This window comes from Neoarius graeffei, chromosome 14, assembly GCF_027579695.1.
Source record: "Neoarius graeffei isolate fNeoGra1 chromosome 14, fNeoGra1.pri, whole genome shotgun sequence".
Classification (NCBI taxonomy): domain Eukaryota; kingdom Metazoa; phylum Chordata; class Actinopteri; order Siluriformes; family Ariidae; genus Neoarius; species Neoarius graeffei.
In genome coordinates this window covers 53818601-53846013 of record NC_083582.1, presented here as the reverse complement: position 1 = coordinate 53846013, position 27413 = coordinate 53818601, and the positions used below count along the sequence as shown (strand labels likewise).

General features: G+C 42.3%; 2 protein-coding genes across 5 annotated transcripts in view; one reads left to right on the top strand and one right to left on the bottom strand.

Annotated features, from left to right (window-relative positions):
- The first annotated feature begins 78 nt into the window (after positions 1 to 78).
- Positions 79 to 8558, top strand: si:dkey-21c1.1 (uncharacterized protein LOC100150256 homolog). Its single transcript, XM_060940016.1, has 3 exons — positions 79 to 742; positions 5232 to 5343; positions 5454 to 8558. The coding sequence occupies exons 1-3, from the start codon at positions 711 to 713 to the stop codon at positions 5706 to 5708; spliced, it is 399 nt and encodes a 132-aa protein (XP_060795999.1). The 5' UTR covers positions 79 to 710; the 3' UTR covers positions 5709 to 8558.
- tepsin (TEPSIN adaptor related protein complex 4 accessory protein) overlaps positions 8542 to 27413 on the bottom strand; it is a 21252-nt gene continuing 2380 nt past the window's right edge. For all 4 annotated transcript variants that reach the window (XM_060940009.1, XM_060940011.1, XM_060940012.1 and 1 more), the window contains exons 4-13: positions 23633 to 23726; positions 22767 to 22834; positions 21069 to 21150; positions 20273 to 20341; positions 19984 to 20172; positions 17779 to 17968; positions 15807 to 15920; positions 13672 to 13750; positions 13354 to 13488; positions 8542 to 13270 (exon numbers count right to left, since the gene is read on the bottom strand). In XM_060940009.1, coding sequence (XP_060795992.1) covers positions 12761 to 13270; positions 13354 to 13488; positions 13672 to 13750; positions 15807 to 15920; positions 17779 to 17968; positions 19984 to 20172; positions 20273 to 20341; positions 21069 to 21150; positions 22767 to 22834; positions 23633 to 23726 — 1530 coding nt within the window. In that variant the 3' untranslated portion in view covers positions 8542 to 12760. The remainder of the gene's footprint in view (positions 13271 to 13353; positions 13489 to 13671; positions 13751 to 15806; positions 15921 to 17778; positions 17969 to 19983; positions 20173 to 20272; positions 20342 to 21068; positions 21151 to 22766; positions 22835 to 23632; positions 23727 to 27413) is intronic.

The following is a 27413-nucleotide window of genomic DNA, read 5'->3' as shown; positions in this document are numbered from 1 at the left end:
ACATTTCTTAAAAATTTCCCCCTGTTTTGTTACACAAGCGGCGCCTACGTCACGAAAACGTCACACACGGAACCCGGAAGTTTCCATCTTATTTAGCCGAACAGAAATGGTAGCTGTCATGGAAGTTGCTTTCGAGGCGTTTAGTTAAGTGGTACAGGTTAGGGTTTATTTTACTGAATAGTTAAGCTTATAGTGCTTAAACCAAGGTAAGTTTATCTTCGTTAAAGGAAATACAAAGTCACCAGGCAAGCGTAGACTGCTGTTTTGTATTGACCTGTTGGTGTACGTGATAAAAACACAGAGCGTGTGATTTTGTTCCTGGGACCGGGCTGAAGGTGTTTGTTTATATCTGCTGTAAACGGATTCAGAAGATCAATAAAGTTCTATTTAAGCACAATAGTTAGTCCACTTTATGTATAATCACTAGCTATTCTGAGCAGTAAGGGTTAGTGAACTGAAACGGACACATCAGTATCTACGTATATAATTCCTAATCGGGTTTATGGATTAGCTAGCAAAGAAGACATTGATTGATATCGACTGACCTTTATTCAGTCAACTTCAGTTTTCAGGGTTTTATAATCGGAGGTGAATATGTGTAGTTAGGTTCCTGATTATTTAGTCACAGGGGAATAACACTCCCCGGGTTAAAAACACTGATTGGTGAAGCTTTTGGACGATATCCTCCCTCCCTACCAGCTCACTGTCAAATGCACGGCTTACCCATGCTATCAGAAAGCAGGTAAGTGTTTCATTTTATTTTTTATCTGTCTTGTGATTCATTTCTTTGTCTGCAGAGATATCCAGCACATATTACACTAGTACTGTACCTGATGTGTGTGTGTGTGTGTGTGTGTGTGTGTGTGTGTGTGAATACACACTGAACACCTGGTGTGCTATCTATCCATTCATCCATCCATTATCTGTAGCCGCTTTATCCTGTTCTACAGGGTCGCAGGCAAGCTGGAGCCTATCCCAGCTGACTACGGGCGAGAGGCGGGGTACACCCTGGACAAGTCGCCAAGTCGTCGCAGGGCTGACACATAGACAAACTCACATTCACACCTACGGTCAATTTAGAGCCACCAGTTAGCCTAACCTTTGGACTGTGGGGGAAACCGGAGCACCCGGAGGAAACCCACGCAGACACGGGGAGAACATGCAAACTCCACACAGAAAGGCCCTCGCCGGCCGCTGGGCTCGAACCCAGGACCTTCTTGCTGTGAGGCGACAGTGCTAACCGTTACACCATCGTGCCGCCCCTGGTGTGCTATTAGATATTCACTCGCTAAAAAGTTGTTGTGTTCAGTGTTATCGGTATTTATGGTTCGGCTCAGGAGGCGAAATGTGTTACAGTCGTCCTGAACCCTATAAAATGAATGCTTGTTCAACTAGCTGAGTCATAATCCTGCAGTGGACATTAATAACCGATAGCGATGTGTGTGAATAAATATGACCTAATGTGCACATTAAATAAAAGCAGCAGTTTCTTATAATCGTTCTGAGGCACGCTGAAGGGATATTCTGTTAAAGGGATACTCTATCCACTGCATCTTTTGCAGCAAAAATAGTACATGATTATATAACACAGACTCAAAGCTACAGCATGCCTTAAGAGTGACGGACTTAGGATGAAGAAGACATGAAAGAATGTCTGTCTTGGCAAAGCAGTTTTTGTGGAATGGTAAGATATTAAATCCAAAGATTAACAGATTCAAAATGTCATCATTTACCAAAGAAAAAAAATGTATAATTGTTGATCTTGTGAAGCTTTCTGTAAGGAGACATATTTATTTAACATTTATGGACAGAGTCTCCAGTATTGACTACTTGTAATGCTGAGATCGGACTACATGAATTCAACCTGATTTGGACGCACTTGTTATGGCCGATGAATGAATATCCAACATCAGGCTCAAATATGAACTTCGGGAATGATGAACGGGCCTTGTAGTGTGACCTAATCAAAGAACGGCCATTTGGGATCTGGGACGCCGCACGACACTCCAAAGAAAAGTTGAGCATGTCAGAAGTCTTTGCATTTTCAAGCCTGGTTTGACAACTCCTTCTACATGTTCCTTGACGTTCCTTATTTAGCCATGGTTGACAACTTCTTGACCCTCCTCCCTGACAACAAGGTCGTGAATGATAATTAGTCAGGGTCAAGCTTACAGTGGTGCTTGAAAGTTTGTGAACCCTTTAGAATTTTCTATATTTATGCAGAAATATGACCTAAAACATCATCAGATTTTCACACAAGTCCTAAAAGTAGATAAAGAGAACCCAGTTAAACAAATGAGACAAAAATAATTTATACTTGGTCATTTATTTATTGAGGAAAATGATCCAATATTACATATCTGTGAGTGGCAAAAGTATGTGAACCTCTAGGATTAGCAGTTAATTTGAAGGTGAAATTAGAGTCAGGTGTTTTCAATCAATGGGATGACAATCAGGTGTGAGTGGGCACCCTGTTTTATTTAAAGAACAGGGATCTATCAAAGTCTGATCTTCACAACATGTTTGTGGAAGTGTATCATGGCACGAACAAAGGAGATTACTGAGGACCTCAGGAAAAGCATTATTGATGCTCATCAGGCTGGAAAAGGTTACAAAACCATCTCTAAAGAGTTTGGACTCCACCAATATACAATCAGACAGACTGTGTACAAATGGAGGAAATTCAAGACCATTGTTACCCTCCCCAGGAGTGGTTGACCAACAAAAATCACTCCAAGAGCAAGGTGTGTAATAGTCAGTGAGGCCACAAAGGACCCCAGGGTAACTTCTAAGCAACTGAAGGCCTCTCTCACATTGGCTAATGTTAATATTCATGAGTCCACCATCAGGAGAACACTGAACAACAATGGTGTGCACGGCAGGGTTGCACGGAGAAAGCCACTGCTCTCCAAAAAGAACACTGCTGCTTGCCTGCAGTTTGCAAAAAGATCACGTGGACAAGCCAGAAGACTACTGGAAAAATGTTTTGTGGATGGATGAGACCAAAATAGAACTTTTTGGTTTAAATGAGAAGCGTTATGTTTGGAGAAGGAAAAGACTGCATTCCAGCATAAGAACCTTATCCCATCTGTGAAACATGGTTGTGGTAGTATCATGGTTTGGGCCTGTTTTGCTGCATCTGGGCCAAGATGGCTTGCCATCATTGATGGAACAATGAATTCTGAATTATACCAGCGAATTCTAAAGGCAAATGTCAGGACATCTGTCCATGAACTGAATCTCAAGAGAAGGTGGGTCATGCAGCAAGACAACGACCCTAAGCACACAAGTCGTTCTACCAAAAAATGGTTAAAGAAGAATAAAGTTCATGTTTTGGAATGGCCAAGTCAAAGTCCTGACCTTAATCCAATCGAAATGTTGTGGAAGGACCTGAAGCGAGCAGTTGATGTGAGGAAACCCACCAACATCCCAGAGTTGAAGCTGTTCTGTACGGAGGAATGGGCTAAAATTCCTCCAAGCTGGTGTGCAGGACTGATTGTTACTGGAAACGTTTAGTTGCAGTTATTGATGCACAAGGGGGTCACACCAGATACTGAAAGGAAAGGTTCACGTACTTTTTCCACTCACAGATATTGAATCATTTTCCTCCATAAATAAATGACCAAGTATAATTTTGTCTCATTTGTTTAACTGGGTTCTCTTTATCTACTTCTAGGACTTGTGTGAAAATCTGATGTTTTAGGTCATATTTATGCAGAAATATAGAAAACTCTAAAGGGTTCACAAACTTTCCAGCACCACTGTATAGTGTTGCTAGTCTCCCGACCAAGACATGGAAATAATTTATGGCACTATAATTTGCCTAATCTGATATGGTGACTATCGTGAAAGACAAAAATATCAAGTCTGATTCTGGCATAACAGTCAGTAAGGTTTCTACCACAAGAAAGTCATGAGAACAGAGGACTTTTTTTTTTTTTTTTAAGAGTCTGGATATATTGGTAACATGTCTTAATTACAAGAATGAGGAGAAAAAATGGGACTGTAAATGGTAAGACTGCGTGCACGGAGCAGAGCCCCATACTTTTTCTTCTTTTCAGGTTGATTTTGTGCCCTTGCAAATATTTTGCTCATACACTCATCAGGAGCTCTGCTTTTAGGCAGTGCTTAAATATCTATATTAGCCAGACCCTCCAGGATTTCACGATGTTGCGATTTGCAACTTCAACGCAAATTCAACCAATTCCCGCGAATTCAGGGCGGTGTTGCAATTATATCCAATCACCGCAAAAAAAAATTTTTTCTTCTATGAAGCCTGAGCCATTTATTTTATTAGTTTATAATTATTGTTTATTTTAGTCTTCAGGAGAGACTGCCTGCACACAGTACTAGTATTTAATAGTTTTTTTTTTTTTCTTACATGAAAGCTGAGGCATTTATCTTATATTTTAAGGTAACTTCATGTTGTGCTGTGAGGTTCTATGCACTTTAACTTTTGAACCAACAGGAGCATTTGGATAAGTAAAGCCTATTTTTCTGCATTTTTGTAGTCCTGGTAATCTTTTATATTGGTAAAGATGTTTATAGGACCATTTCTCAGTGTCTTTTGTTTTTTTAATCAATAGTTTTTCAGTAATAACTTTAATATTTAACATATCACTCAATTTTAATCACAAAAAGAGAAAATCGCAACTTTCACTTCCTCCCGCAATGTAATCGCAACAAAAACCTAAAAAACACCGCAACTTTCATCGCAATTTTTTGGAAAACCCCCCACAACATCAGACATTTTAGCCCGCAACAATCATAAAAAAGGCCCGCGAAATCCTGGGGGGACTGACTAGCTTCTATAATGTTAGTGATAACAGAACTAAATTGTTTCACGGATGTTTCACAACATTATAACTGGTTAAAACATATAATGTGTTGTTCATTAATAAATTAAAAATTGTAATCATTATAATTATTTTCCTTTAACAGCACATCCTTAAGTGTTTTGTTCCTTACTTTTAACTGCCTGCTTTAGATTTTCAGTACACTGTGTCTGGAATAAACTGGTTTTCCATTCTTTTCTCAGTTCATGGAAACAAGTTGACCTTTTTTGGCAATGGTAGTCACCCATATGCTACAAATATGACAGCGCAAGGCTAAAAAAGCACTTCAGTATTCCTCTAAAGATTTTAATCTGGACCTTGGGGTGCCATGATGTAGATTGTTATGGTGAATTATTCCAGTGACCACTGAAAATGAGTATAGTCTTCTCCTAACAGAAAAAGGCGTCACAGCAGCGATGCTGAGGAAGAGCAACTTTTGCCTCAAGCTAAGAGATTTCCAGGTCATTCGTTCTTTTCTGAACTAGCCCATGATGTTTGGGACTCTGAGGTAAGGATGCTGGTCAGTTTTTCCTTGCTTTAATCAATAATAAAGTATGCAAAAAAGTGAACGATCTTTGCCCACATTTTTGAAACGTGTGTTTCTTCCCATTATAACAGTCTTCCAGTAGTGATAGCAGTTGCGTTAGCAGTCCGGAGAAGCTGACAGGAGCTGGCACTATCTACCAGTCTGTAGAGCAAAATGGAAAGTGCGTCCTTGAGGATTCCTGTAGCCCTAGCACCTCTGGCCAGTTTGGTGAAGAGGCGGCCTTCCCGCTGTGCAAAGCTGATGACAACTACCGTCATATCAACCGCATCCTTAGAGAAGCCCACTTCAACAGCCTAAAAACCCATGGCCAGCCAGGAGCAACCTGAGCCCCACTGCCAACCCGAACATCTCATCTAATGGTAGAAGGAACAGTGCACAGGGAATCCATTACAAAGGAAACCCACATCAGTGGCACAGCGTGAATCTGTCTTCACTTTGGCGTAACTGCTTTGGTACCCATTTTTACAGCGCTTTTCTGTTTTATCAGTGTCAGGTTTTGTTTAGATCTTTTCTTGGGTGCTATAATGTAAAAGAAATCTCAGATAGCATGTTACATGATTATTACATGTAAATTCCTGTTACTCAGCGTGACATGTACATGGTGCTACATGCTAAATAATACAAGGTCAAGAGAGTGTGATGCAAGACGTGTTCTTGGTGAGCTTTGTGATGAGTAGTGAGTTAAGTGGTAAAGGTGCACAGAGAAATTATGCATTTTTTTTTTTCCCTCTCCTAAAGACTTCTGGGATCACAGAGGTGGTTTAGCTAAGCACATGAGAGCATAATGACTCAACAATCGCTATATTACCAGTTCTAATCCATATACATTAGACCTGAGGGTAATTATGTTGCGTTTTGTTCCTATTTGATTTTTACTAATTCATTTATTTAGTTTAGTTTTATCTTGTGTATATAAAAAATGGACTCAGGCTTTGTGATTTCTTCCATGTCTGCCACAAGGTCAAATTGGTGGCAAGTTGCTAACTATAGTATAGATATGTGCCACACAAGTATATTATTACCTTCGATCATTTTTCTTTTTCAGTTGGTCTGTTGCTTAGTGCAAACTGTCTCATTTGAACTGAACATTAGCAGAATGTCTGTATTTATTGGATTATTGTTTTAACTCAGGTATGTTGTACCCAGTCTTCAGGCACTTTTATTAGTGGAGGTAACAAGAACTTAAGTGACCCATAATTGATGTTTGAAAGTATTCAAACTGAGACCATGACACAATTTTAACCTACAGAATAATTTGCAGAGCCTGAATAGAATAATTTTCTTTTGGCTTTTCTGAATGTGATTCAGCCGTTTCATAGGAACACAGGAAGACACCATGGTCTAAAATTAGTCTTCCCCTAAAATAGCAGTCTAGGGCCCTAGTAATGCCACCGGTTAGTCATAAGAGGTATGGGATGGTTTTAGTATCTTTCCATATACGCACAACATGGTTCTTCCCTCCTTCTGTTTATCATTAGGTCCTACAAGTTCAGGTGAATAATGGACAGTTATTAGGAAGCACTACATCTTGATCAGCCCAAGAGTGTAATTTTGTATGTATGATTACCCCTGCCATGGAGGTTATGTTTTCGGTGCAGTTTGTCTGTCTGTAAGCAGGACTGTGCAAAACCTACTGATCTGATTTCCATGAAACTTGGTGAAAGGATGTAGCATGGGCCAAGGAAGCAACCATTCTATTTTTGAAGTGATCTGAGTCACGGGGCAGATCCACAAATTTTTCACTTTCATTATGTTGTGAGATACAGCGTTTGGCCTTAGCAGAAGTCTGTGCGGGGCAGGGCGGTGGCTAGCACTGTCCTCTCACAGCAGGAAGCTTCTGGGTTCCAACCTTCTAGCCTATTGAGGCCTTTCTGTGTGGAGTTTGCATGTTCTCCCCGTGCCTACATCAGTTTCCTTCCACGGTCCAAAGACGTGAATTAGGTCAACTGGCTCCTCTAAATTGTCCTTAGGTGTGAATATGAATGAATGGCTGTTCATCTTTGTGTTAGCCCTGCAATAGATTGGTGACCTGCCCAGGGTGTAACCCGCCTCTCGCCTGAAGTCACCTGTGACAACGCTGACGGATAAGCTGTGTACAAGATGGATGGATGGAAGTCTGTGCTCAAGTGCTATACATCTTAAAATCCAGTAAATGGCAGTAAAGTTCAATAGTGACAAAACATAGCCAGTGTAGAACTATGACTCTGTATCACAGTACACATTCATGAGTACCGGTAATCCTCTGCGATGCACATGTAAGCACATGATTCTAATAATTTTGTAAATATATGCAGACATATGAAGTAGTTGTAGGTTTGCATATCATTGAAGAGTCGACTATTGTACTTGGCAGAGATCTGCGCTCTTCATAGTTACATTATATATTTAGCCAGCGGTCATACTCAAGCTTCCAACTGAAATATTTGAGAGTTTGTCCTTGTACAAGAAGGATGCTGATATAGCTGTTAACTTGCACTGAGACACTGTGGTCCGGTCCATCCCTATGACAGACCAGCAGTTCTTAACCTGGGGGGTTGCAGGATGGCTTTTGAGAAACATCTACATGTGCATATATAAACATTTTTGAGAATTACTTTTCCTTAGATTTTAAACGCACATGTGCACTCTTATATGCAAAGGTCCCTTAAAGCTACACAACTGTTTGTGGATGTGGCCAGCATACCCATATGTGCTTTTTGAACATCCCTTTCCAGAGCCCATACAAACAAAACGAACCCCGAGTGTGCAGCGTTGTGTGTTCTTAAATGCTTCCTTACAAAATCAGTTGGACAAAACAGCTCTTAAATGAACACAAATTTAGTTGAACACCTGGAGTGTGCACTCAGGCAGCAAAACAGAAGTAGACTACAATCCTTCTGTGAAGAGGTGTGTGGTGTTTGTAATGTTTCTCAGGGGAAATGTGTTCAGAAGGAGTTGCTTGAACCGCAACATGGTTTGGTGGGTTTTTTTTTTCAAATTGTTTCTGAGAAGGTTGCAGCTCAAAAGGTTTGGGAGCTACAGTGTAAGACTATCAGTTTTGATGATGTTCATTACCATCACCCTTCATGTTTCGTAAGTAGAATTGTACAGAACATAGCTAACATATTTACAATTTATAAATGCTTATTTTCTCAAATGATCTTCGTACAATATCAACAATAAAGGTTTTTAAATAACTTTATTGTATAGGTGTCTATAATTGAAGATGTGATTAACACTATTTTCTGATGTTTAATTGCAGATATCTCTCTCACACACACACACACACACAGCATAATTTGCAAAACCAGCCGATTTCATTAGTGAAATGGACATACACCAAAATTATTTTGCCTGTTAATGCTTCTGTTTTGTGATCATTTTTTAAAAAGGTTTTAAGTTCTAGGAAGACTGAAATAGCTTTGAGGAATAACCCCATAGTGCAAAACAAAATGATCATTAAATTACTTGTCAAGAAACACAATGTGTGTCAGGCAAGGTAAACACTGGAGGAAATCAATCCTGAGGTACATCCATCAGTTTTCTCTCAACAGCAATTTATGCTCAATATACAGAGAGTAGATGTTGAGAATTGTGAAGCATCTGGTCTTAGAGGATTCTCTCACTCTTTCAGTAACTACTTATCCTGGGCAGGGGCACAGTGGATCCAAAGCCTAGCCTGGGATCTCAGCACGTAGCAAGGTCTCACACACACCCCAGTTCATCTTTAGCCAGGCAACCTAGTGGCATGGGTTGGGGTGGTTGTTTTTTTGGGGGGTAGGTGGGAGGAAAACGGAGAACCTTGAGTAAACCTACACAGACCTAGCAAGAACATGTGAAACTCCACCCAGTAACCCGAGTTCAGGATCGAACCTGGAACCCAGCTACCCTCAACAACTTAAATACAGAATACTGACACTGGTTAGCCATTTTCTCAGGCAAACCTATTAAATATTTAGTAGGAGTGTAACAATACACAGAACTCCAATTTGATACAATGGTGTCTTGGTTCATGACCTTTTCAGCACTGCAAAAACGAGCATGATGTTTCCGTTTTCAATTGATTCAAACGTTCACACATTGCAAAGTGTAGAAAACCTTAGTGACCGTTGGTGTGAACCATATAATCAGAATTAAGCAAGGCTAAGCAAACTAACACTTGTCAAGTTTTCAGTGAAGTGACGCCAGGGGGTCTGAAGCACAGGATGGTCCCCCCCCCCTTTTTAAAAATTTCAAATTCTTCTGTTAGCAAGTCGTGTTGTCAAATTGTTGCTCTCTGTAGCTCACGTGTGTTTTTGCATCCAGTGTTCTTCACTCTAGTGCGTAGGGGCTCATACCTATAGCTATTAACTTCCCACTGATTTCTTCAGTCCAGATTGAATTGATCATTAAAGCTTCATATGCTAGTATATTAGCTTGTGAAAAACCGCTTGCTTCCGAGAGATTTTTTTTTTTTTTAAACCCTGGAGCATCTGGTTCAAACTAAAGAGGAAGTTTCTTTTTCAGAGGAGGTAGTGTGGGTTTGATTAAGTTTAAACGTGGGTAATGGGAGCACAGTTAAAGGCCTGAGTTCCTGATCAGTAGGTTAGGGGTTCAAGCCCCAGCACTGCCAAGCTTCCCCTGTTGGGCCCTTGAGCAGCCTTTAACTCTCTATAGCTGTGATGATTCATGAGAGGATAAATACTTGATACTCCCTATTAGTCAGACAGAACTGAGGATGCCTTTCAGATGAGAGGCGAAACGTCTTCAAGATTTTTCAAGCAAGTCCAGTTGCTCTCTTCTACCAACCACAGATTACTATGTACCTGGATGACTGAGTATCTTCACAGATATGTTTCTACACACTTTGGGATGAGATCCCTTCGACTGGTGTGGGAGTATGAGGACTTGCAGAAAACTGGCAGACATCTTAGCTAGACAGGATCGTTCATTTTTGTCAACCTGGAATGACCATCACTGAACAGAGGTGGGTGTCTATGACATCTTTTATCAGCCACCTACAATGCAGCCATCAGCATTCGGATTCTATGATGATTCATGAGAGGATAAATACTTGATACTCCCTATTAGTCAGACAGAACTGAGGATGCCTTTCAGATGAGAGGCGAAACGTCTTCAAGATTTTTCAAGCAAGTCCAGTTGCTCTCTTCTACCAACCACAGATTACCTTTAACTCTCTGCTTCAGAGCATGTGGTATCATGACTTACCCTGTGCTCAGAGCCCAGCTTCCTAACAAGATTTCTATTCTATATTTAAAAAAAAAAAAAAAAAAACACCACTGTGGTCTAATGTACAGTACCAGTCCAAAGTTTGGACATACTTATTACAAATGAGTTTCCAAACTTCTGCCTGGTACTGCAATATATGACAAAGGCTTCTTTCTTTCAATTACTCCTCCCATGATAAGCAGTATTTTTTGGACAGTCTACATTATTATACGCTGTATCGTTACACCCCTATTCTAACTGCCTGCAGCTCACCTGCTATTACACACGGTTTGTCAGCAACCTTCTTCCCAGTCCGTCCATGAATATATAGGACCCACTAGCAGCATGTGAACATGTATAAATATTACATAAATATTAATGCCACACTTGACTTTAACTAAGCATACCCAAGAAGGCAACTTTATACGATTACTCAAGTCAAATCTATGATCTGCCCTTGAGTGGATATCGCTTTTAATCTTAAATATAGATAGTTACTTGTCAAGTATAAGACTGGGTGATTTGTTCATGGCATTTTCGTACCTTCATGCATCTGGAGAGAGCTTATAGAGTGCTTCAAGGTCAGCGCAAACCCAGCGGCGGCCATATTGGAAGTCAAAGGTCGCTGTGTCAGTGCATTGTTGTTGTTCAGCGAAGCAAAAAGGGGTGACAATGCCGAATACGTGTGTCATTGTTGGCTGTAGTAGCCGGGGGGAAAAGGGTGGCAAAAGCTTCCACAGACTCCCTAAAGTCGTGACTAACCAGGGAATTGCAGCACAGGAGAAAAGCGAGCGGAGGAGACGACAGTGGCTGGCTGCCATCAACCGATCAAATTTAGGACAACTTGAGTGTATCCGGATTTGTTCTGATCACTTTGGCTACGTTCACACTGCAGGCTGAAGTGACTCAAATCCGATCTTTTCGCCCATATGTGACCTGTATCCGATCTTTTATTGACAATATGAACGACACAGATCCGATTTTTTCAAATCCGACCCAGGTCGTTTGGATATGTGGTCCTAATTCCGATTCCTATCCGCTCTTTTCATATGCGACTTCAGTCTGAACCGCCAGGTCGCATTCATCCGACTTACACGTCATCAACAAGCCACAAACGTCACTATTCTGCGCTGAAGTAGGCGGCGGGTCTCTCAAAAAAAGTTACAACAACATGGCGCATGACATCAATGCGAGGGACGCTTCGGGCTGTGAAGGTTCTGAATCTTCTCAATGGAAGGATGCAGAGGTTAGGGAGCTGATTTCCATTTGGGGGGATGCAGCTATTCAAGCTAGATTGGATGGGTCATACCGCAACCGGGCGGTTTTACTTCCGTAAACACTGGCCATGCTCACTGCGTGTGACGTCGTCATATCCTGCAATGCGCATGTGGAACTCTTTTAGGTCGCTTTTCGTTCATACTGAGGATCACATACAAGTCGCATATATTTGTTAATGTGAACGACCTCACAAAAAAAAAAAAAATCGGATTTCACAAAAAAATCGGAATTGAGCATTAAGCCTTGCAGTGTGAACGTAGAGTTTGTGACAGGTAGGTTAATATTGTCTTGAATTTCATAGTTACTAAAATAAATGTGATACAAACTATTATCTTTTCTATGTACTTTCAGCAATGATTAATGGATATATTTGTCACATTAGGTAGCTTATGTCTACTGCAGTGCATTGTTGCATCAAATGGCATTTAAGATCTAGGCCTAGTAATGTTTATGTACACATGCTTTAGTTCACAAAATGGACTTGGGTGAAACACTAGATAGTTCACAAGATCGATGTATGTCGCATGCGGCAACAAGCTGGGGTCAGCTTTCCATTCCTTCTCACTAACAGTGTATGGATCTACATTCCCAATGAAACGTACCTTCTCAGCATAACGCTCCCGTGCCTGCTTATCCAAACTTTCACAGTAGTGCTCCATCACTTCAGATGTCTAAATTCTTAAAAAAACCAAGCTTCTAAGCCCTCTAACGCGGAAACGAATCGGTGAATGTGTACTCTATGTGCGCTCTGGAGCGAGTGACTTCCAAGATGGCCGCGCAGACCGCAGTTTTAGCATCATCTCGGAGCACTATACCCATATTATTCCATTCTAGGCATATTTTCTCATAGGACCACTGATTCTATCAAAAATATTGCAATCTACAATAGAAAAAAAAAAATCTAAACACCAGGTTAGAGGTTGAGGAAAGAGAAGGCAGATGTATGTTCACTACTAGAGGATGAAGAAGGCTCTGCTGTTGTTTCTGAGTTCTTCTCCACAACCATGTCGATGTTGTTGAAGGCTTCTGCACTGGTCTGGGTATCTGGCTCTACAAGAACAGGCTCAACCAGACACACTGGTTTCCCTCTGTTTATCAGCTCCATGCCACTAAACAGTGACAGTCTGGGATGATTAACAGACGGCTTTGAGCTCTCATAAAAGTCTGTGGTTCTGTTGTCATTTCCCAAAACACTCTGCTCTTTCTGTTGGCTCTCCTCGACAGAATCAGTACAAAATTCCTCCTGGTCTTCTTGTCCAGCAGAGGGAGCCTGGGAGTCATTTCTAGATGGTTTCTTTACAGAAGCATCTGGCGGTGCGGAGACGAGAGGACTAGTGAGAGTTGGATTTGAGGGTTGATCTGACCGTGAAGTAGTGGATGATTCCAAGGAATTACCCAACAGAGCTTCAAACTGCCGAAGAAGCTGACAGACAGAAAAGACATCCAAGTCCTCGTTACATTTATTTATACACAATACTCCCTTGTATACCTCCTCCTTTATCTTACCTTGGTTGCCTTGTTTGTTACAGGTCCTGCTGTCCCCTTACTCAACTGGGCGAGGCGTACATGTGTAACACTGAAGATCTGCTCTAAAGAGAGCAGATCTGTGCACATCAGGCATGCCAGACCACACAGAGCCCTCTGGGGAAATAAGATAAGATTGCAATGCCAAAAGGGGTTATATAAGAAGGATTATATTGTCCATTTCTTCTAACAAGAGCCAGCATGAACAGTCTCATATTATCGAGAACGATGTGCTTAAAAGTAGCAGCATGTTTAGATCAGACACTTCTTGGTTAGAAGTAATAGATCACAAAATAATACCATTTGGGTGGTTTGTGAGGAATCCTGGAGTTTGTGACAGAGAAGTTCTACCACAACTTCACAGTTTAAAGTAGAACACCTAGAGAGAGAGAGAAAGGGGGAAAAAAAAAAAAACATCATTGGAGGATTTGCACCTGCCTACCTGCATCTTTTGGGAAATCCATGTTTGATCACATACACAAGTTTCTACCTCCAAAGTACCATTACTGACTAAAAGGAGGACATCATCTACAGATTCATTCCCAAGAACATTTAACCAGAGATTTTATGAAAGTTTTTTTCCCCCTCATAAAAGGTTTCCTGACCCAAAAATCAGCCGTTAAGGTTTATTTATGCTCAATGTTAATACAGATACAGACAAAGCCTTCTGTTCATACTCTGCATTCATATTTACCTGTTTTCTGAAAGTTTACGGATACAGACGAAATGGAGCAGTACCACCGCAAATCATGCGGCAGTGTAGCCAATAGTTCAAGCGAAACATGACAGACATTTTTAATTAATAACCAGAGCATCAACGATGCAGTAGCTCACACGGCCGTACCGTGTAAACGGTATATTATAAATGAATCAGCCAAGTTGCTCTTCATGAGAACAATTTGATCTTCAAAACAAAACAATCAAAATCCATTGAAAAGTCAGGGAGGAGTAGCGATTTTCCTGAAAGTTTATCAGCCTAATTAGCAACTTTCTCTCTCATCTCTCTCATTATCTCTAGCCGCTTTATCCTTCTACAGGGTCGCAGGCAAGCTGGAGCCTATCCCAGCTGACTACGGGCGAAAGGCGGGGTACACCCTGGACAAGTCACCAGGTCATCACAGGGCTGACAAATAGACACAGACAACCATTTACACTCACATTCACACCTACGGTCAATTTAGAGTCACCAGTTAACCTAACCTGCATGTCTTTGGACTGTGGGGGAAACCTACGCGGACACGGGGAGAACATGCAAACTCCACACAGAAAGGCCCTCGCCGGCCCTGGGGCTCGAACCCAGGACCTTCTTGCTGTGAGGCGACAGCGCTAACCACTACACCACCGTGCCGCCCCTAATTAGCAACTTGTTAATTTAAAAAAAAAAACCACACAGGGAGTAACTTTTGTGCAGTCTGATTAGATCTTCCAAACAAAACACTCAGGGAGGAGTAGCAATTTTTGTGAATTGTGGACGGACAATGCGTGATGGCAATCGCCTAGGGCTGGTGTAGTCTGGTTAACACCAGACCATATCACAAGTGAAATATGGTCTGGAATCCGCCTATTGAATTTCTCGTAAGGGAGGTGTGGTTTACGATTGTCAACGGCCGTTTATTGGACGTTGCGAATGTCTATCATTTGGCGTATACGTAGCCCATGGCCAATCATGGCAGTTGTACCCGGTGACGTAGTTAGAGCGACGAAGAAGACGAAGAGGCGAAGAAGAGAAGGAAAGAGAAGGCAAAACAAAAATAGGAAAACAATGGCACTGAACGATTACTGCCATTTGTGCAAGACAAATATATGAGAGAAGCTGGTTTGGTTCGTATCGCTCGCCGCCATGTTAAATGTGATCCGTAAACAGTCCCAAATAAACTACAAGCTTCCGTTTGTCGAGTAGTACGCGTCACCGTCTTTCCACCCCTCCCCACTCTCTGATTGGCTCCCTAACTCAGGCGAGCCTTTAGACCATAGTTTCCATGCTGTCTTTTCAGATCGGAACGATTGTGCAAAGCAGCATGGGATTTCCCAGGCTAGGGCTGGTGAGGTAAAAATGGCACAACTTTGAATAAGAAGTTTTAAACAAACAAACAAACAAACAAACTAGAAGTTTTTTTACATAGTCCACAACAAACCGCCTCCCTGGTCACCATGTTTGCAGTTGTCAGAAACTTTTGACTCCGAGCTGCTCTCTAGTGGACATATTGCTAAACACCAATGCCCATGGAAAGGATGGGTGAAAGCATGTGGGTAGGGACTATTACATGGTTTGAAATGGAGGTATTTATTTTCGTATGTAAAGGAGTTCTAAATGAGCCTTTACACGTCCATTCAGCGAGTTCTGAGTAAACAGTTCTTTTCAGTACTTGTCTCAACATAGGAAAATTTAATTCTTTGTTGTAATGTTTCTGAAATATTTCAACATGAACACTTACTCCTTGATGAAGCATTGGCTCTCATCTCTGGACAGGAAGATTTTAGATCCATTTGTCAGTCTACTGATCAGCGCCATTTCCTGACCACAGTCTCCCAACTGAACAGCCTCCACGCTGAGAAAGAAGAGCCAGAATGAAACAACTTGAGCAGTGACCTCTGCATGGCATGTCAAATGTAACAGATCTGAACCTAAACAGGGGTGCCGCCCCAAGTTACGATGGGAGTCCTTTGACTATTTACAAAGAAGAAAAGGAGAGAGTAGTGTGAATAAACAGCCCACTGTGCACCTTTGTTTTCCCTTATTAAATCCCACTGCGTCCCTTTATCCCAGCGCCCTGGCGGCATCCTTTTGTACTGTAGGTTGGTAGCACCCACTCACACCAAAACCGATGCAAATTAGCCTGGCCCCGACATCACCGATTGCCTCCGCTTTCCGGGATTTTCCTTATTTGGCTTACGCAGAATTGTAAAACCCATCACTTTTAGTCGACAAACTGATCTATGAATATTCTGTGGACTAATTAACCTGTTGTTATGACAACTGTCTAGACATGTCTGGTCTCCTTGGGTACTTATGCTAAAGCGGGGACCCTGTGACAGCAAGGCTATGACAACGTCGCTACATTTGTGTCTGACTGATAACTCGTGTCCTGTCCGGATGCCTAGATAGCGTTCACGAGGCGTACAAGTAGTTTTGGGCGCCCAAAAACTTGATGCTGTTCTAGATCTACATGAATTCACTTGCTGCCCTGACCAAACCCATGATAAGAGGGTCTCTCTCAACGATACCAAGTAGACGTAATTACGTTATAGTATCATTGGTTCTGTTTCATATAGAAAAAAAAAAGTACAAGGACAAAATGTACTCCAATAGAGAGACATTAAACTTAGCTTTACTCCACCAAAATTTGCCTCTCAAAGTGCAGGAAATAGCATTTTAGAGGGTTAAAAATTCCAAAATTTCCCAGGGGGACATGCCCCCGGACCCCCCTAGATTTGGCATGCGACACGTCGCCCCCCCCCCATCCAAACTTCCTGCTGCCACCTCTGCTGAAGATGCAGCAAATAAAGACTTTCAAAGAATTAAAAAAAAGTTTTATATTAATTTGGAAGAGATGTATTAATTCTCCTGAATTAGTAATTATAGATTAATGCCGGGCGGCACGGTGGTGTAGTGGTTAGCGCTGTCGCCTCACAGCAAGAAGGTCCAGGTTCGAGCCCCGTGGCCGGCGAGGGCCTTTCTGTGTGGAGTTTGCATGTTCTCCCCGTGTCCACGTGGGTTCCCTCCGGGTGCTCCGGTTTCCCCCACAGTCCAAAGACATGCAGGTTAGGTTAACTGGTGACTCTAAATTGACCGTAGGTGTGAATGTGAGTGTGAATGGTTGTCTGTGTCTATGTGTCAGCCCTGTGATGACCTGGCGACTTGTCCAGGGTGTACCCCGCCTTTCGCCCGTAGTCAGCTGGGATAGGCTCCAGTTTGCCTGCGACCCTGTAGAACAGGATAAAGCAGCTAGAGATAATGAGATGAGATTGATGCCGATTTATATATTATGTCCATCTACCATGTCTAGGCCTGAATGCCTGCACAGTTGCAAAAGAATCTGATTTTCTGAATCATGGCACCATGATGGACAGGCAAGTAGAGACATTCCATATCCTGATTGGTTGTATATTGGAGGGCCACATTATAGTTTCCCCCAATTAACAGAACATAAGAGACCAAATTACAGCAAATGTTACAAAAATGGTCCTGACTTATAAAAAGGACTGAATCTTAATATGAAAATTGCATACATCTACTGATAAGTCAGTCATGGAACATAATACTAAATAATAATAAAGGCAACTCCAACTAGCTTTCATACAGTACTACCAAATTAATTTCTACACTTACAATTCCATATTTACAGCTTTACTTTTCCACTTCTAGGCTGTACAGTGATCTGGCCTTTATAACTCCGCCCACTTTACCGTTCTGATACGCTGTCTCTGCTCTCTCGGCTCGCCCCCGAGTGGCTGCCCGTGTGTCCTGACTGACTGCTTTCCCTCAGTGATGTGTGAATGATTGGCTCATTCTCGAAAGAGGAGTTGTGTGAGGAGCTGTGGCCACTGCCCGTTTCCTCCCAACCTCCACTCGCCTGCCCCGGGCACCTGTGAGAGGCTAAGAGACAGGAAATAGGTCATTAATGCAACTGTAATGCAGTTAACATCATTTATCCTGCAGTAACCTTTACAAACAAGTTAAACTGTACCAAAATTCATATGCACTGTTGTCCTAACAGACCAAGTGACATGCAGGGAACACCTATAAACACACTTTCACTGCAGAAGTAACAGATGGTGGGTGTGCGCACACCCCCTTATACACTACCCAGCCAAAAACACACCCACGTTAATTTCACTGGCCCACCTTTAGCCTTGATTACGCCATGCATTTGCCAAGGCATTATTTCAACAACCTTATGCAACATCACAACATTTATTTCCATCCAGAGCTGCATTAATTTTTTCACAGAGATCTTGTCTTGATTGACTGGAGAGTTGAAGCATTCTGCAAAGTTTTCTCCAGCACATCCCAAAGACTTTCAAATGGGGTTAAGGTCAGGATTCTGTGGTGGCTAATTCATGTGTGAAAATGATTCCTCGTGCTTCCTGAACCACTTTCACTATTCGAGCCTTAATTTTATGCCTGTGCCATCAGTGGAGGGGGGCATTCCATTGATGGATAACCTGGTCAGTCAGTGGACTTCATTTTATTGCTACAGAACATCGCTGAACTGGGGCAGCACGGTGGTGTAGTGGTTAGCACTGTCGCCTCACAGCAAGAAGGTCCAGGTTCGAGCCCCGTGGCCGGCGAGGGTCTTTCTGTGCGGAGTTTGCATGTTCTCCCCGTGTCCGTGTGGGTTTCCTCTGGGTGCTCCGGTTTCCCCCACAGTCCAAAGACATGCAGGTTAGGTTAACTGGTGACTCTAAATTGACCGTAGGTGTGAATGTGAGTGTGAATGGTTGTCTGTGTCTATGTGTCAGCCCTGTGATGATCTGGCGACTTGTCCAGGGTGTACCCCACCTTTCGCCCGTAGTCAGCTGGGATAGGCTCCAGCTTGCCTGCGATCCTGTAGAACAGGATAAAGCGGCTAGAGATAATGAGATGAGAATCGCTGAGCCTCGATCTGACCAACTGAAGCAACCACAGATCATAACCCTACCTCCAGAGGCTTGTACAGTGGCCACTATGCATGATGGGTGCATCGCTTCATATGTTTCCTCTGAAACAGGGTAAATCTGGACTCTGACACATGACTTTTTCCATTGCTACAGAGTGCAAGGCTTATGCTCCCTAGTTAAAATTGAAGCCTTTTCTTCCGATTAGTCTCACCAACAAGTGGGTTTCTTCTGGTCAAACAGCTGTTTAGTTACAATCCTGTGAGTTTGTCACATTGAGTGTGGAAATGCTCTTACTTTCATTATTTAAAAAAAAAAAAAAAAGGTAATATTTCTCACACACAGTCATGTGTTCAACTGTTGATTTCTTCCGATTTGACTTTCACCAAGTGTTTAAGTAATCTCCGCTCACAGTCAGGATTTTTTTTTGACCACTTTTTTGCAAAGTTTCCACAATCCTTCCATTTTTTTTTAAAAAATAATGCACTGGACAGTTCTTAACTCTATAGACCTCCTCAGACTCAAGATCACGTGACCTGAAATGGGTAAACAAATCCAAAATGGTAGTCGCTAACAGTTCTACTAGTGTGGCCAGACCCTCAATAAAACAGTGTCCACAATTACTATCGCAAATCATCTTTCAAAGTGTGGTAAATGAGGGTTTCAATGCTACGGTGCACACAAATACCAAACAATGCAAATTCGTTTGTAAAGTTAACAATTTCTTACCTCATGACGTCTTTTATCGCTTGGAAAGAGAATGAAATAACGGACTACTACCAGTTGAATTGTTACTGCAGCCATAAGCCGTGCAATAATGTAACATTTTGAGCTGCAATTCAGACTTTGTAGTTTGTGGATGAAGACCCACAAAGCATTTCAGCAGATCAAACTGAACACTTGGGTGAGGGGGGAAATCAAGTCACTGTAAGCAAGAATATTAATGTAGCAGGACCTTCACAAATTTTTCGTTGAAAACCCCTGCCACAGAGCAATCGTAGCTTATTTGCGTACCTTTGCGGCTGTGTGAAGGGACACTGTAAGCACAGGCGGGCACTGCAACCTCCACAACAGCAGAAGGCGCCACTACAGCCCGGTAGTGATTATCATGGAGTCGGATACCAGCATGCTCCGTGGGGGGAAGAACAGCGCTGGCCACCACCTCTGCAGCCTTCTGAATCTTATCCAGAATACCTGCTGTACCTTACGGAGAAGCAGCAGAGAGGCTGTATGAATTACATGACAAGACAGCAATCCAGGATATGCTTCACCAAAAACAAAAACAAACAAAACTCTGTCTTACTGGATGATTTCCTCGCTGGGCTATTTCCAAATCCCAGCATTCCTGATCGGAGACACTCGGATCCCATTCCTTTAATTACATATAAATAAAAGTGTGCCATATTTTGAAACATGACAGATTTAACACTCAAGTCATGATTATTTTTTCCTTTTAGGATTTCTCTGTTGCTGATGAAAGAGCTCAAATGTTTTAATGAACAAAAAGGACAAAACAAGCAGCTCACTGCTTAAAGGAACAGATCAAGTCATATGATGGGAAGAGGATTAAACACATCTACAAGTCACAGATTTTCAGTAGTCAGTGAAAATAATTCCAGAATATTCATTCATTTACTGACCATTCATCTTCAGTTAACACTTTACTCTGGTCAGAATCACAGTGAACCAGACCCTGTCCCAGTAACACTAGGCCAGAGGCAGGACTGCATCCCAGGTCCATCACAGGGCAACACACACACGGGACAATTTAGAAAAATCACCAATCCACCTACCAACGTGTTTCTGTAAGGTGAGAGGAAACTAGAGAACCCAGAGGAAACCCAAGTGGACATGGGGAGGACAGGCAGAGAAGCACCACAGACAGTAACCTGAGCTCAGGATCAAATTGGAACGCTGAGGCAGTAACACTACTCAACACACCACACTAAATCCCAAATAATGATGCCTTTTTGTTTAAATGTATAACAATGCCCCTTACTGTACTGCACATTAAAAACCCCTGAAACACACACACGTTGGAAAAGGGGAAAAAAAAAAATCAGCTATAAATGATACATCATGAACACTTGCTCACATACCTGTAGTTGGAGCTGCTGCTTTACAGGGAGAGACACCAGACCCCGTGAACATCATGTCACTGAAGAGCACACTGGCCAATTCCTATAGAGAAGAGATCGATAACATAACAGGTCATCTCCAGACAAGATCAGCACGCAAGAAAAAAAAAAAAAAAAAAAAAAAAAGTTTGTTGAATGCATTAAAGCAGGGGTCACCAAACTACGGCCCACGGGCCAGATCCGGCCCGCCACCCCCCTTTGACCGGCCCCCCAGCCCCTCTGCCCCCCATCACTTGAACCGGCCCTATGAGGCAATCCCCAAAAGTGGTCATGGCCTATTTTTTAAAATTGCTTTTTGGCAAATAATAACATGTCTGCATCTTGTATTTTGTTGATTTTATCAATTAAAATTGATATTTAGTTATAAAATGAGCTATTCATATTTTCCGAATTTTCGTCATACGCTCGCGATCAAGCAGTGACAGGCAGCGCATGCGCAGAGAACTGTCAGTGTTCAGGACAGCAAAATGGCTAGCGGTAAGCGAAAAGCTGACAGAGTGCAGAGTTTTTAAAGAACAGTGGAACACCGATTATTTTTTCGTTCAGTGTAAGGACCGTGCAGTTCATCTTGTATGTAAAGAAAGTGTGCCGGTTTTCAAAGAATATAATCTGCATTGTCACTATGAAACCCGCCACAAAGAGTATGCTAGTTTGCGAGGGCAAACAAGAGAAGACAGGATTCGGAGGATGAAATGCGGACTGGCTGCACAACAGAATGTATTCTTTCGCCAAACCCAGATCAACCAGGCTGCTGTCCGAGCTAGCTATAAGGTAGCTCACCTACTAGCTACCCATGGAAAGCCGTTTACTGATGGGGACTTTGTTAAAGTATGCATGCTTGCTGTGGCCGAGGAGGTGTGTCCCGACAAGAAGGATGCGCTCAATGCGGTGAGTCTCTCCGCACCTACTATGACCAGGCGAACCGAAGATTTGGGGGACAACGTGTATGACCAGCTGAATGAGAAAGTGTCAGAATTCGAGTTTTTTGCTTTGGCCATGGATGAGAGCAATGACGTGCAGGACACAGCACAACTGCTGTGATCTATTGATCTATTGCTCATATTATTATAATTTCACTGTTTTTTAAAATGTATTTATTTTATAGGCCTATTTATTTGACCTTTAAGTGCTGCATACAATTATTATTTATATTATTAATATCAACAGGCCTACCTACAATTTATAATTTTCCACTCACCTTTGCCAGTGTCAATCACCTCAAATAGGCAGATGTTTCTTACCTTGACAGCTTTGATATTATTTTTATTAGAAAATAAATAAATGGAATATCAGTGGTATTTCAAATTAAAACAAAGTGTGAAGACTTGATTACTACTTTTACAAACCACTAGTAAAGATAAACAAATATGTGCCAGGAATCAAGTGTTGATATAGTAGTGTGGATATAGTAGTGGGGATGGCCGTGCCAGGCTAGTAATCTCTACTACACAATGAGGCCTGCTGGTGGTCATATTTGTCTGGGTCATACAATTCTATGTGATATAGCTGACCCGACCCCGGCCCCCATCACAGTCAGGAACGACAATGTGGCCCCCAGAGAAAAAAGTTTGGTGACCCCTGCAGTAAAGGAACCCAGTGACATCAGTAATCGTGTATCTAGATGTGATTAATATATAACTAAGGTTCAAAATCTCTCACCTGTGCTGAGACCCGGACTTTCTGAAAGAGTGCATTGCCATGAATAGCGTCTGGAGGACCACTGTACACTGAAAGACACCAAATACAACAGATTGGTTGCCAGTCCCCCCCCCAGTTTGGTAACTTGCCAATTCCCACCCACCCACCAGCCAGCCAACTGGGGTAAAATGAGGGCTAATGTGAAGCCAGCCAACCACACCTTTCCTCCTACTGCATCACAAGGCAACATAACACTCTCAGGAAAGTGCTATTTGCCCTCTTCCACATATGCAATCTCACAGATGCACACAATTGACTGTCATTGTGAGCATGGCCAATTTTGCTCCTTTTTTCAAATCTACTCCACAGATTGCTGTGGCATGTTCAGGATTTGAGCTTATAATCCCTCGACAACAAAGAAAAGCTTTTTGCTCCACTTGGGAACATTTATCACCTCATTTGTTTGTTTATGATATTATGGGAAAACGGCTGGACCAATCTTCAGGAAACTTTCAGGATAAGTGGGCAACGGTCTCAAATAGAGCAGCCAACATTTTGGGGGTCATCCGGTCAAGGTTTTTGTGGCTAGTGCTTCATATAGGGGTGGTAGCCACTATGTCATCGTGCTGCAAGAGTGTAACAATCGTGCAATACGGTGTGAGAGCAGTACGGTGTGTTCTGATTGGCTGAGAGCAGTACAGAATCAGAACCATCTTTATTGACCAAGTATGTTCACACACAAGGTCAAAATCAAGGTCGAGGTCACCAAAAAGGCCAAAAAATTCACAATATCTTCCTTCATATTCCTCATAATTGCTACCGGGCGAGGTTTGTTTTGCCTGGCAACACTTGTTGCTATACTTTTAGATGCATGTGGAATCTCTTACCTGTTACTTCTTGGATGAACGTGGCGTTTCGCCTCAGCTCTGTAACAAAATGTGGAGGACTGTGGCTACAGAGATGCAGCAGGATCTTCAAAACCTTAAACAGAGAATAGCATTTAGGGAAAAGCATGCTTTAGAAAGATAAGAAGTGAATCACACTGGAAATGTTGAAATATACAGTACTGTGTAAGAGTCTTCAGCACATAAAGTGATGCTGTAGAGCAAAGCTGCCTTCAAAAACAATGAAATTAAACATTTCTACATTTTGGAAAAAAAAAAAAAACTATAAAGAACAGTAAAGAGTAATAAATGAAAAAAGTCAATATCTGCATAAAAACAATCCTTTGCTTTAAAAAATAATAAGTTGTCTCAGGTACAACGTGTACAGTTTTATAAAGAAATGAGATGCTAGTTTTACTGAGCATCTTACAGAACCAGACACCAATCTCCTGGACACTTTGTCACACTTGCTTCTTATTTTGGCAACAAAACCCAGTAGCCTTCGTTATATTTTTGTCTGAAAAGTGTCCCTTATATGCTGTTTTCTTTACTGACACACAAACACTTCTCATCTCATCTCATTATCTCAAGCCGCTTTATCCTTCTACAGGGTCGCAGGCAAGCTGGAGCCTATCCCAGCTGACTACGGGCGAAAGGTGGGGTACACCCTGGACAAGTCGCCAGGTCATCACAGGGCTGACACATAGACACAGACAACCATTCACACTCACATTCACACCTACGGTCAATTTAGAGTCACCAGTTAACCTAACCTGCATGTCTTTGGACTGTGGGGGAAACCGGAGCACCCGGAGGAAACCCACGCGGACACGGGGAGAACATGCAAACTCCACACAGAAAGGCCCTTGCCGGCCCCGGGGCTCGAACCCAGGACCTTCTTGCTGTGAGGCGACAGCGCTAACCACTACACCACCGTGCCGCCCACACAAACACTTTTCTGTAATATTTAATTTTGTGCTGGAAAACTCATCTCATTATCTCTAGCCGCTTTATCCTTCTACAGGGTAGCAGGCAAGCTGGAGCCTATCCCAGCTGACTACGGGCGAAAGGCGGGGTACACCCTGGACAAGTCGCCAGGTCATCACAGGGCTGACACAGACAACCATTCATACTCACATTCACACCTACAGTCAATTTAGAGTCACCAGTTAAACCTAACCTGCATGTCTTTGGACTGTGGGGGAAACCGGAGCACGAGGAGGAAACTCACGCGGACACGGGGAGAACATGCAAACTCCACACAGAAAGGCCCTCGCCAGCCCCGGGGCTCGAACCCAGGACCTTCTTGCCGTGAGGCGACAGCGCTAACCACTACACCACCGTGCCGCCCTGCTGGAAAACTAATGTTTGGAAATCTATAGTGTTTTTGACTGACTCAATGTTGAAGTCATAAAACATAAATCTATAACAAAGTTACCGCTAAAAACAGTGCCTAGAACTTTTGCACATTGCTGCATGTTCATGTGTTGTTCCTTGTTATGTAAAGTACTACAATATTTATGTGCTGCTACTGTGAAAAATTACAATCAAATATCTATGCACATTAATGTTCTGCAGTTCTGTGTGCACACTTCTGCATATTACACCACACTGGTCATCTGCATGTCACAATAGTATGTCTGTGTGAGTACAGTGTCTTGCAAAAGTATTCATAAACCCTTGGTGTTTGTCCTGTTTTGTCGCATCACAAACTGGAATTAAAATGGATTTTTGGAGGGTTAGTACCATTTGATTTACACAACATGCCTACCACTTTAAAAAGTGAAAATTGTTTTATTGTGACAAACTAAGATTTTTTTTTTTTTTGGGGGGGGGGGGGGGGGGTCTGGACTGTACATAGGTATTCACCCCCTTTCGTATGAAACCCCTAACTAAGAGCTGGTCCAACCAATTCACTTCACAAGTCACCTAATTAATTGATTAAGATCCACCTGTGAGCAATCAAAGTGTCACATGATCCGTCACATGATGTCTGGATAAAATCAACCTGTTCTGGAAGGACCCTGACTCTGCAATGCTACTAAGTAAACAACATGAAAACCAAAGAGCCTCCAAACAGATCAGAAACAAAAGTTGTGAAGATGATGATCAGGGTTTGGTTATAATTTAAAAACACCCCACACCCATTTGAATTTCCCAAGGAGCACCATCTCATTATCTCTAGCCGCTTTATCCTGTTCTACAGGGTTGCAGGCAAGCTGGAGCCTATCCCAGCTTACTAAGGGCGAAAGGCGGGGTACACCCTGGACAAGTTGCCAGGTGGGAGCACCATTGAATCCATTATAGCAAAATGGAAAGAATATGGCCCCACTACAAACCTGACAAGAGAATGCTGCCCACCAAAACTCACAGACTGGGCAAGGAGGACATAATCAATCAGAGATGCAACAAAGACACCAAAAATAACACTGAAGGAGCTGCAAAGATCCACAGTGGAGATGGGAGTATTTGTCCATAGGACCACTTTAAGCCATACACTCCACAGAGCAGGGCTTTATGGAAAAGTGGCCAGAAAAAAAGCCATCGTTTAAGAAAATACATTTGGAGTTTGGCCAACAGCATGTGGCAGACTCCCCAAACACATGGAAGAAGACATTCTCTCTCTGATCAAATGAGCCTAAAATTGATCTTTTTGGCCATCATGGGAAATGCAACGTGTGATGCAAACCCAACACCCTGAGAACACCGTTCCTACAGTGAAGCATGGTGGTGGCAGCATGATGCTGTGGGGATATTTTTCATCTGCAGGGACAGGAAAGCTGGTCAGGACTGAAGGAAAGACGAATGGCACTAAATACAGGCCAATTCTGGAGGAAAACCCGTTTGAGTCGGCCAGAGGCTTGAGACTGGGACAAAGGTTCACGTTCCAGCAGGACAATGACTCTAAATGTACTGCTAAAGCAGGGTTTCCCAAAGTGTGGTGCGCGTACCTCCGGGGGTGCACGAGCTGCCACTAGGGGGTGCGCAAGATAAAAAAATGTAATGGCAATTTTTAACTCTTCTACGCCGTAACGGTTCTGCAGTAGTTTTGATGCCCTTCGCAACAACTTATCTGTGCGAAGCTGGGTTCTCCGCTTTGGCAGCAATTAAAACTAAACATCGGCAAAGACTGGGAGATGTTGAGAAAGATTTGAGGCTGAGACTGTCTTCAATTACCCCAAACATCGGAGAGCTCTGTGCCAAGATGCAGGCCCATCCGTCGATTAATATTGGTATGTATTTGGCCAAATGGCATTGATCTTGCTAAACATATATACTGCTACTGAAAATAGGACCTATATAGCCTACTGACCTACCCCCCGTCTGTCTGTCTGTCTCTCTCACTGCAGACTGAGCCGCCAGCGCTGCACTTCACAATCAGATGGATCCTCTTCTTTATCTGTTCCTGATATGCTCCTTAATTGTTGTATCTCTTTAAAATGCATATGTTCATAATTATCATTGCTATTTTTACTGTTATTATATGTTATCTTTTTTGCAAATTAAATTCATTCTCAATTCATTTTCATAACCTTGTAATGACAGGGTTGTGTTGCTAGTGTTTTAAACACGGATGAAAATCATATATTTTCCCCATATCTGGCTGGTAGACTACATGCCTCGATGTGATCTCCCTTTGTAATGAATCTGCGCATTTACCGTGTTGCAACGTTTTAAAACTGTTACATTTCAATCAAATTCTATCTAATTAAAATACGAGAGCGCATAATAATGTTAATGTGATTCGATGTTCTCATTCGAGCACGACGTGCTGCCTTTGTAA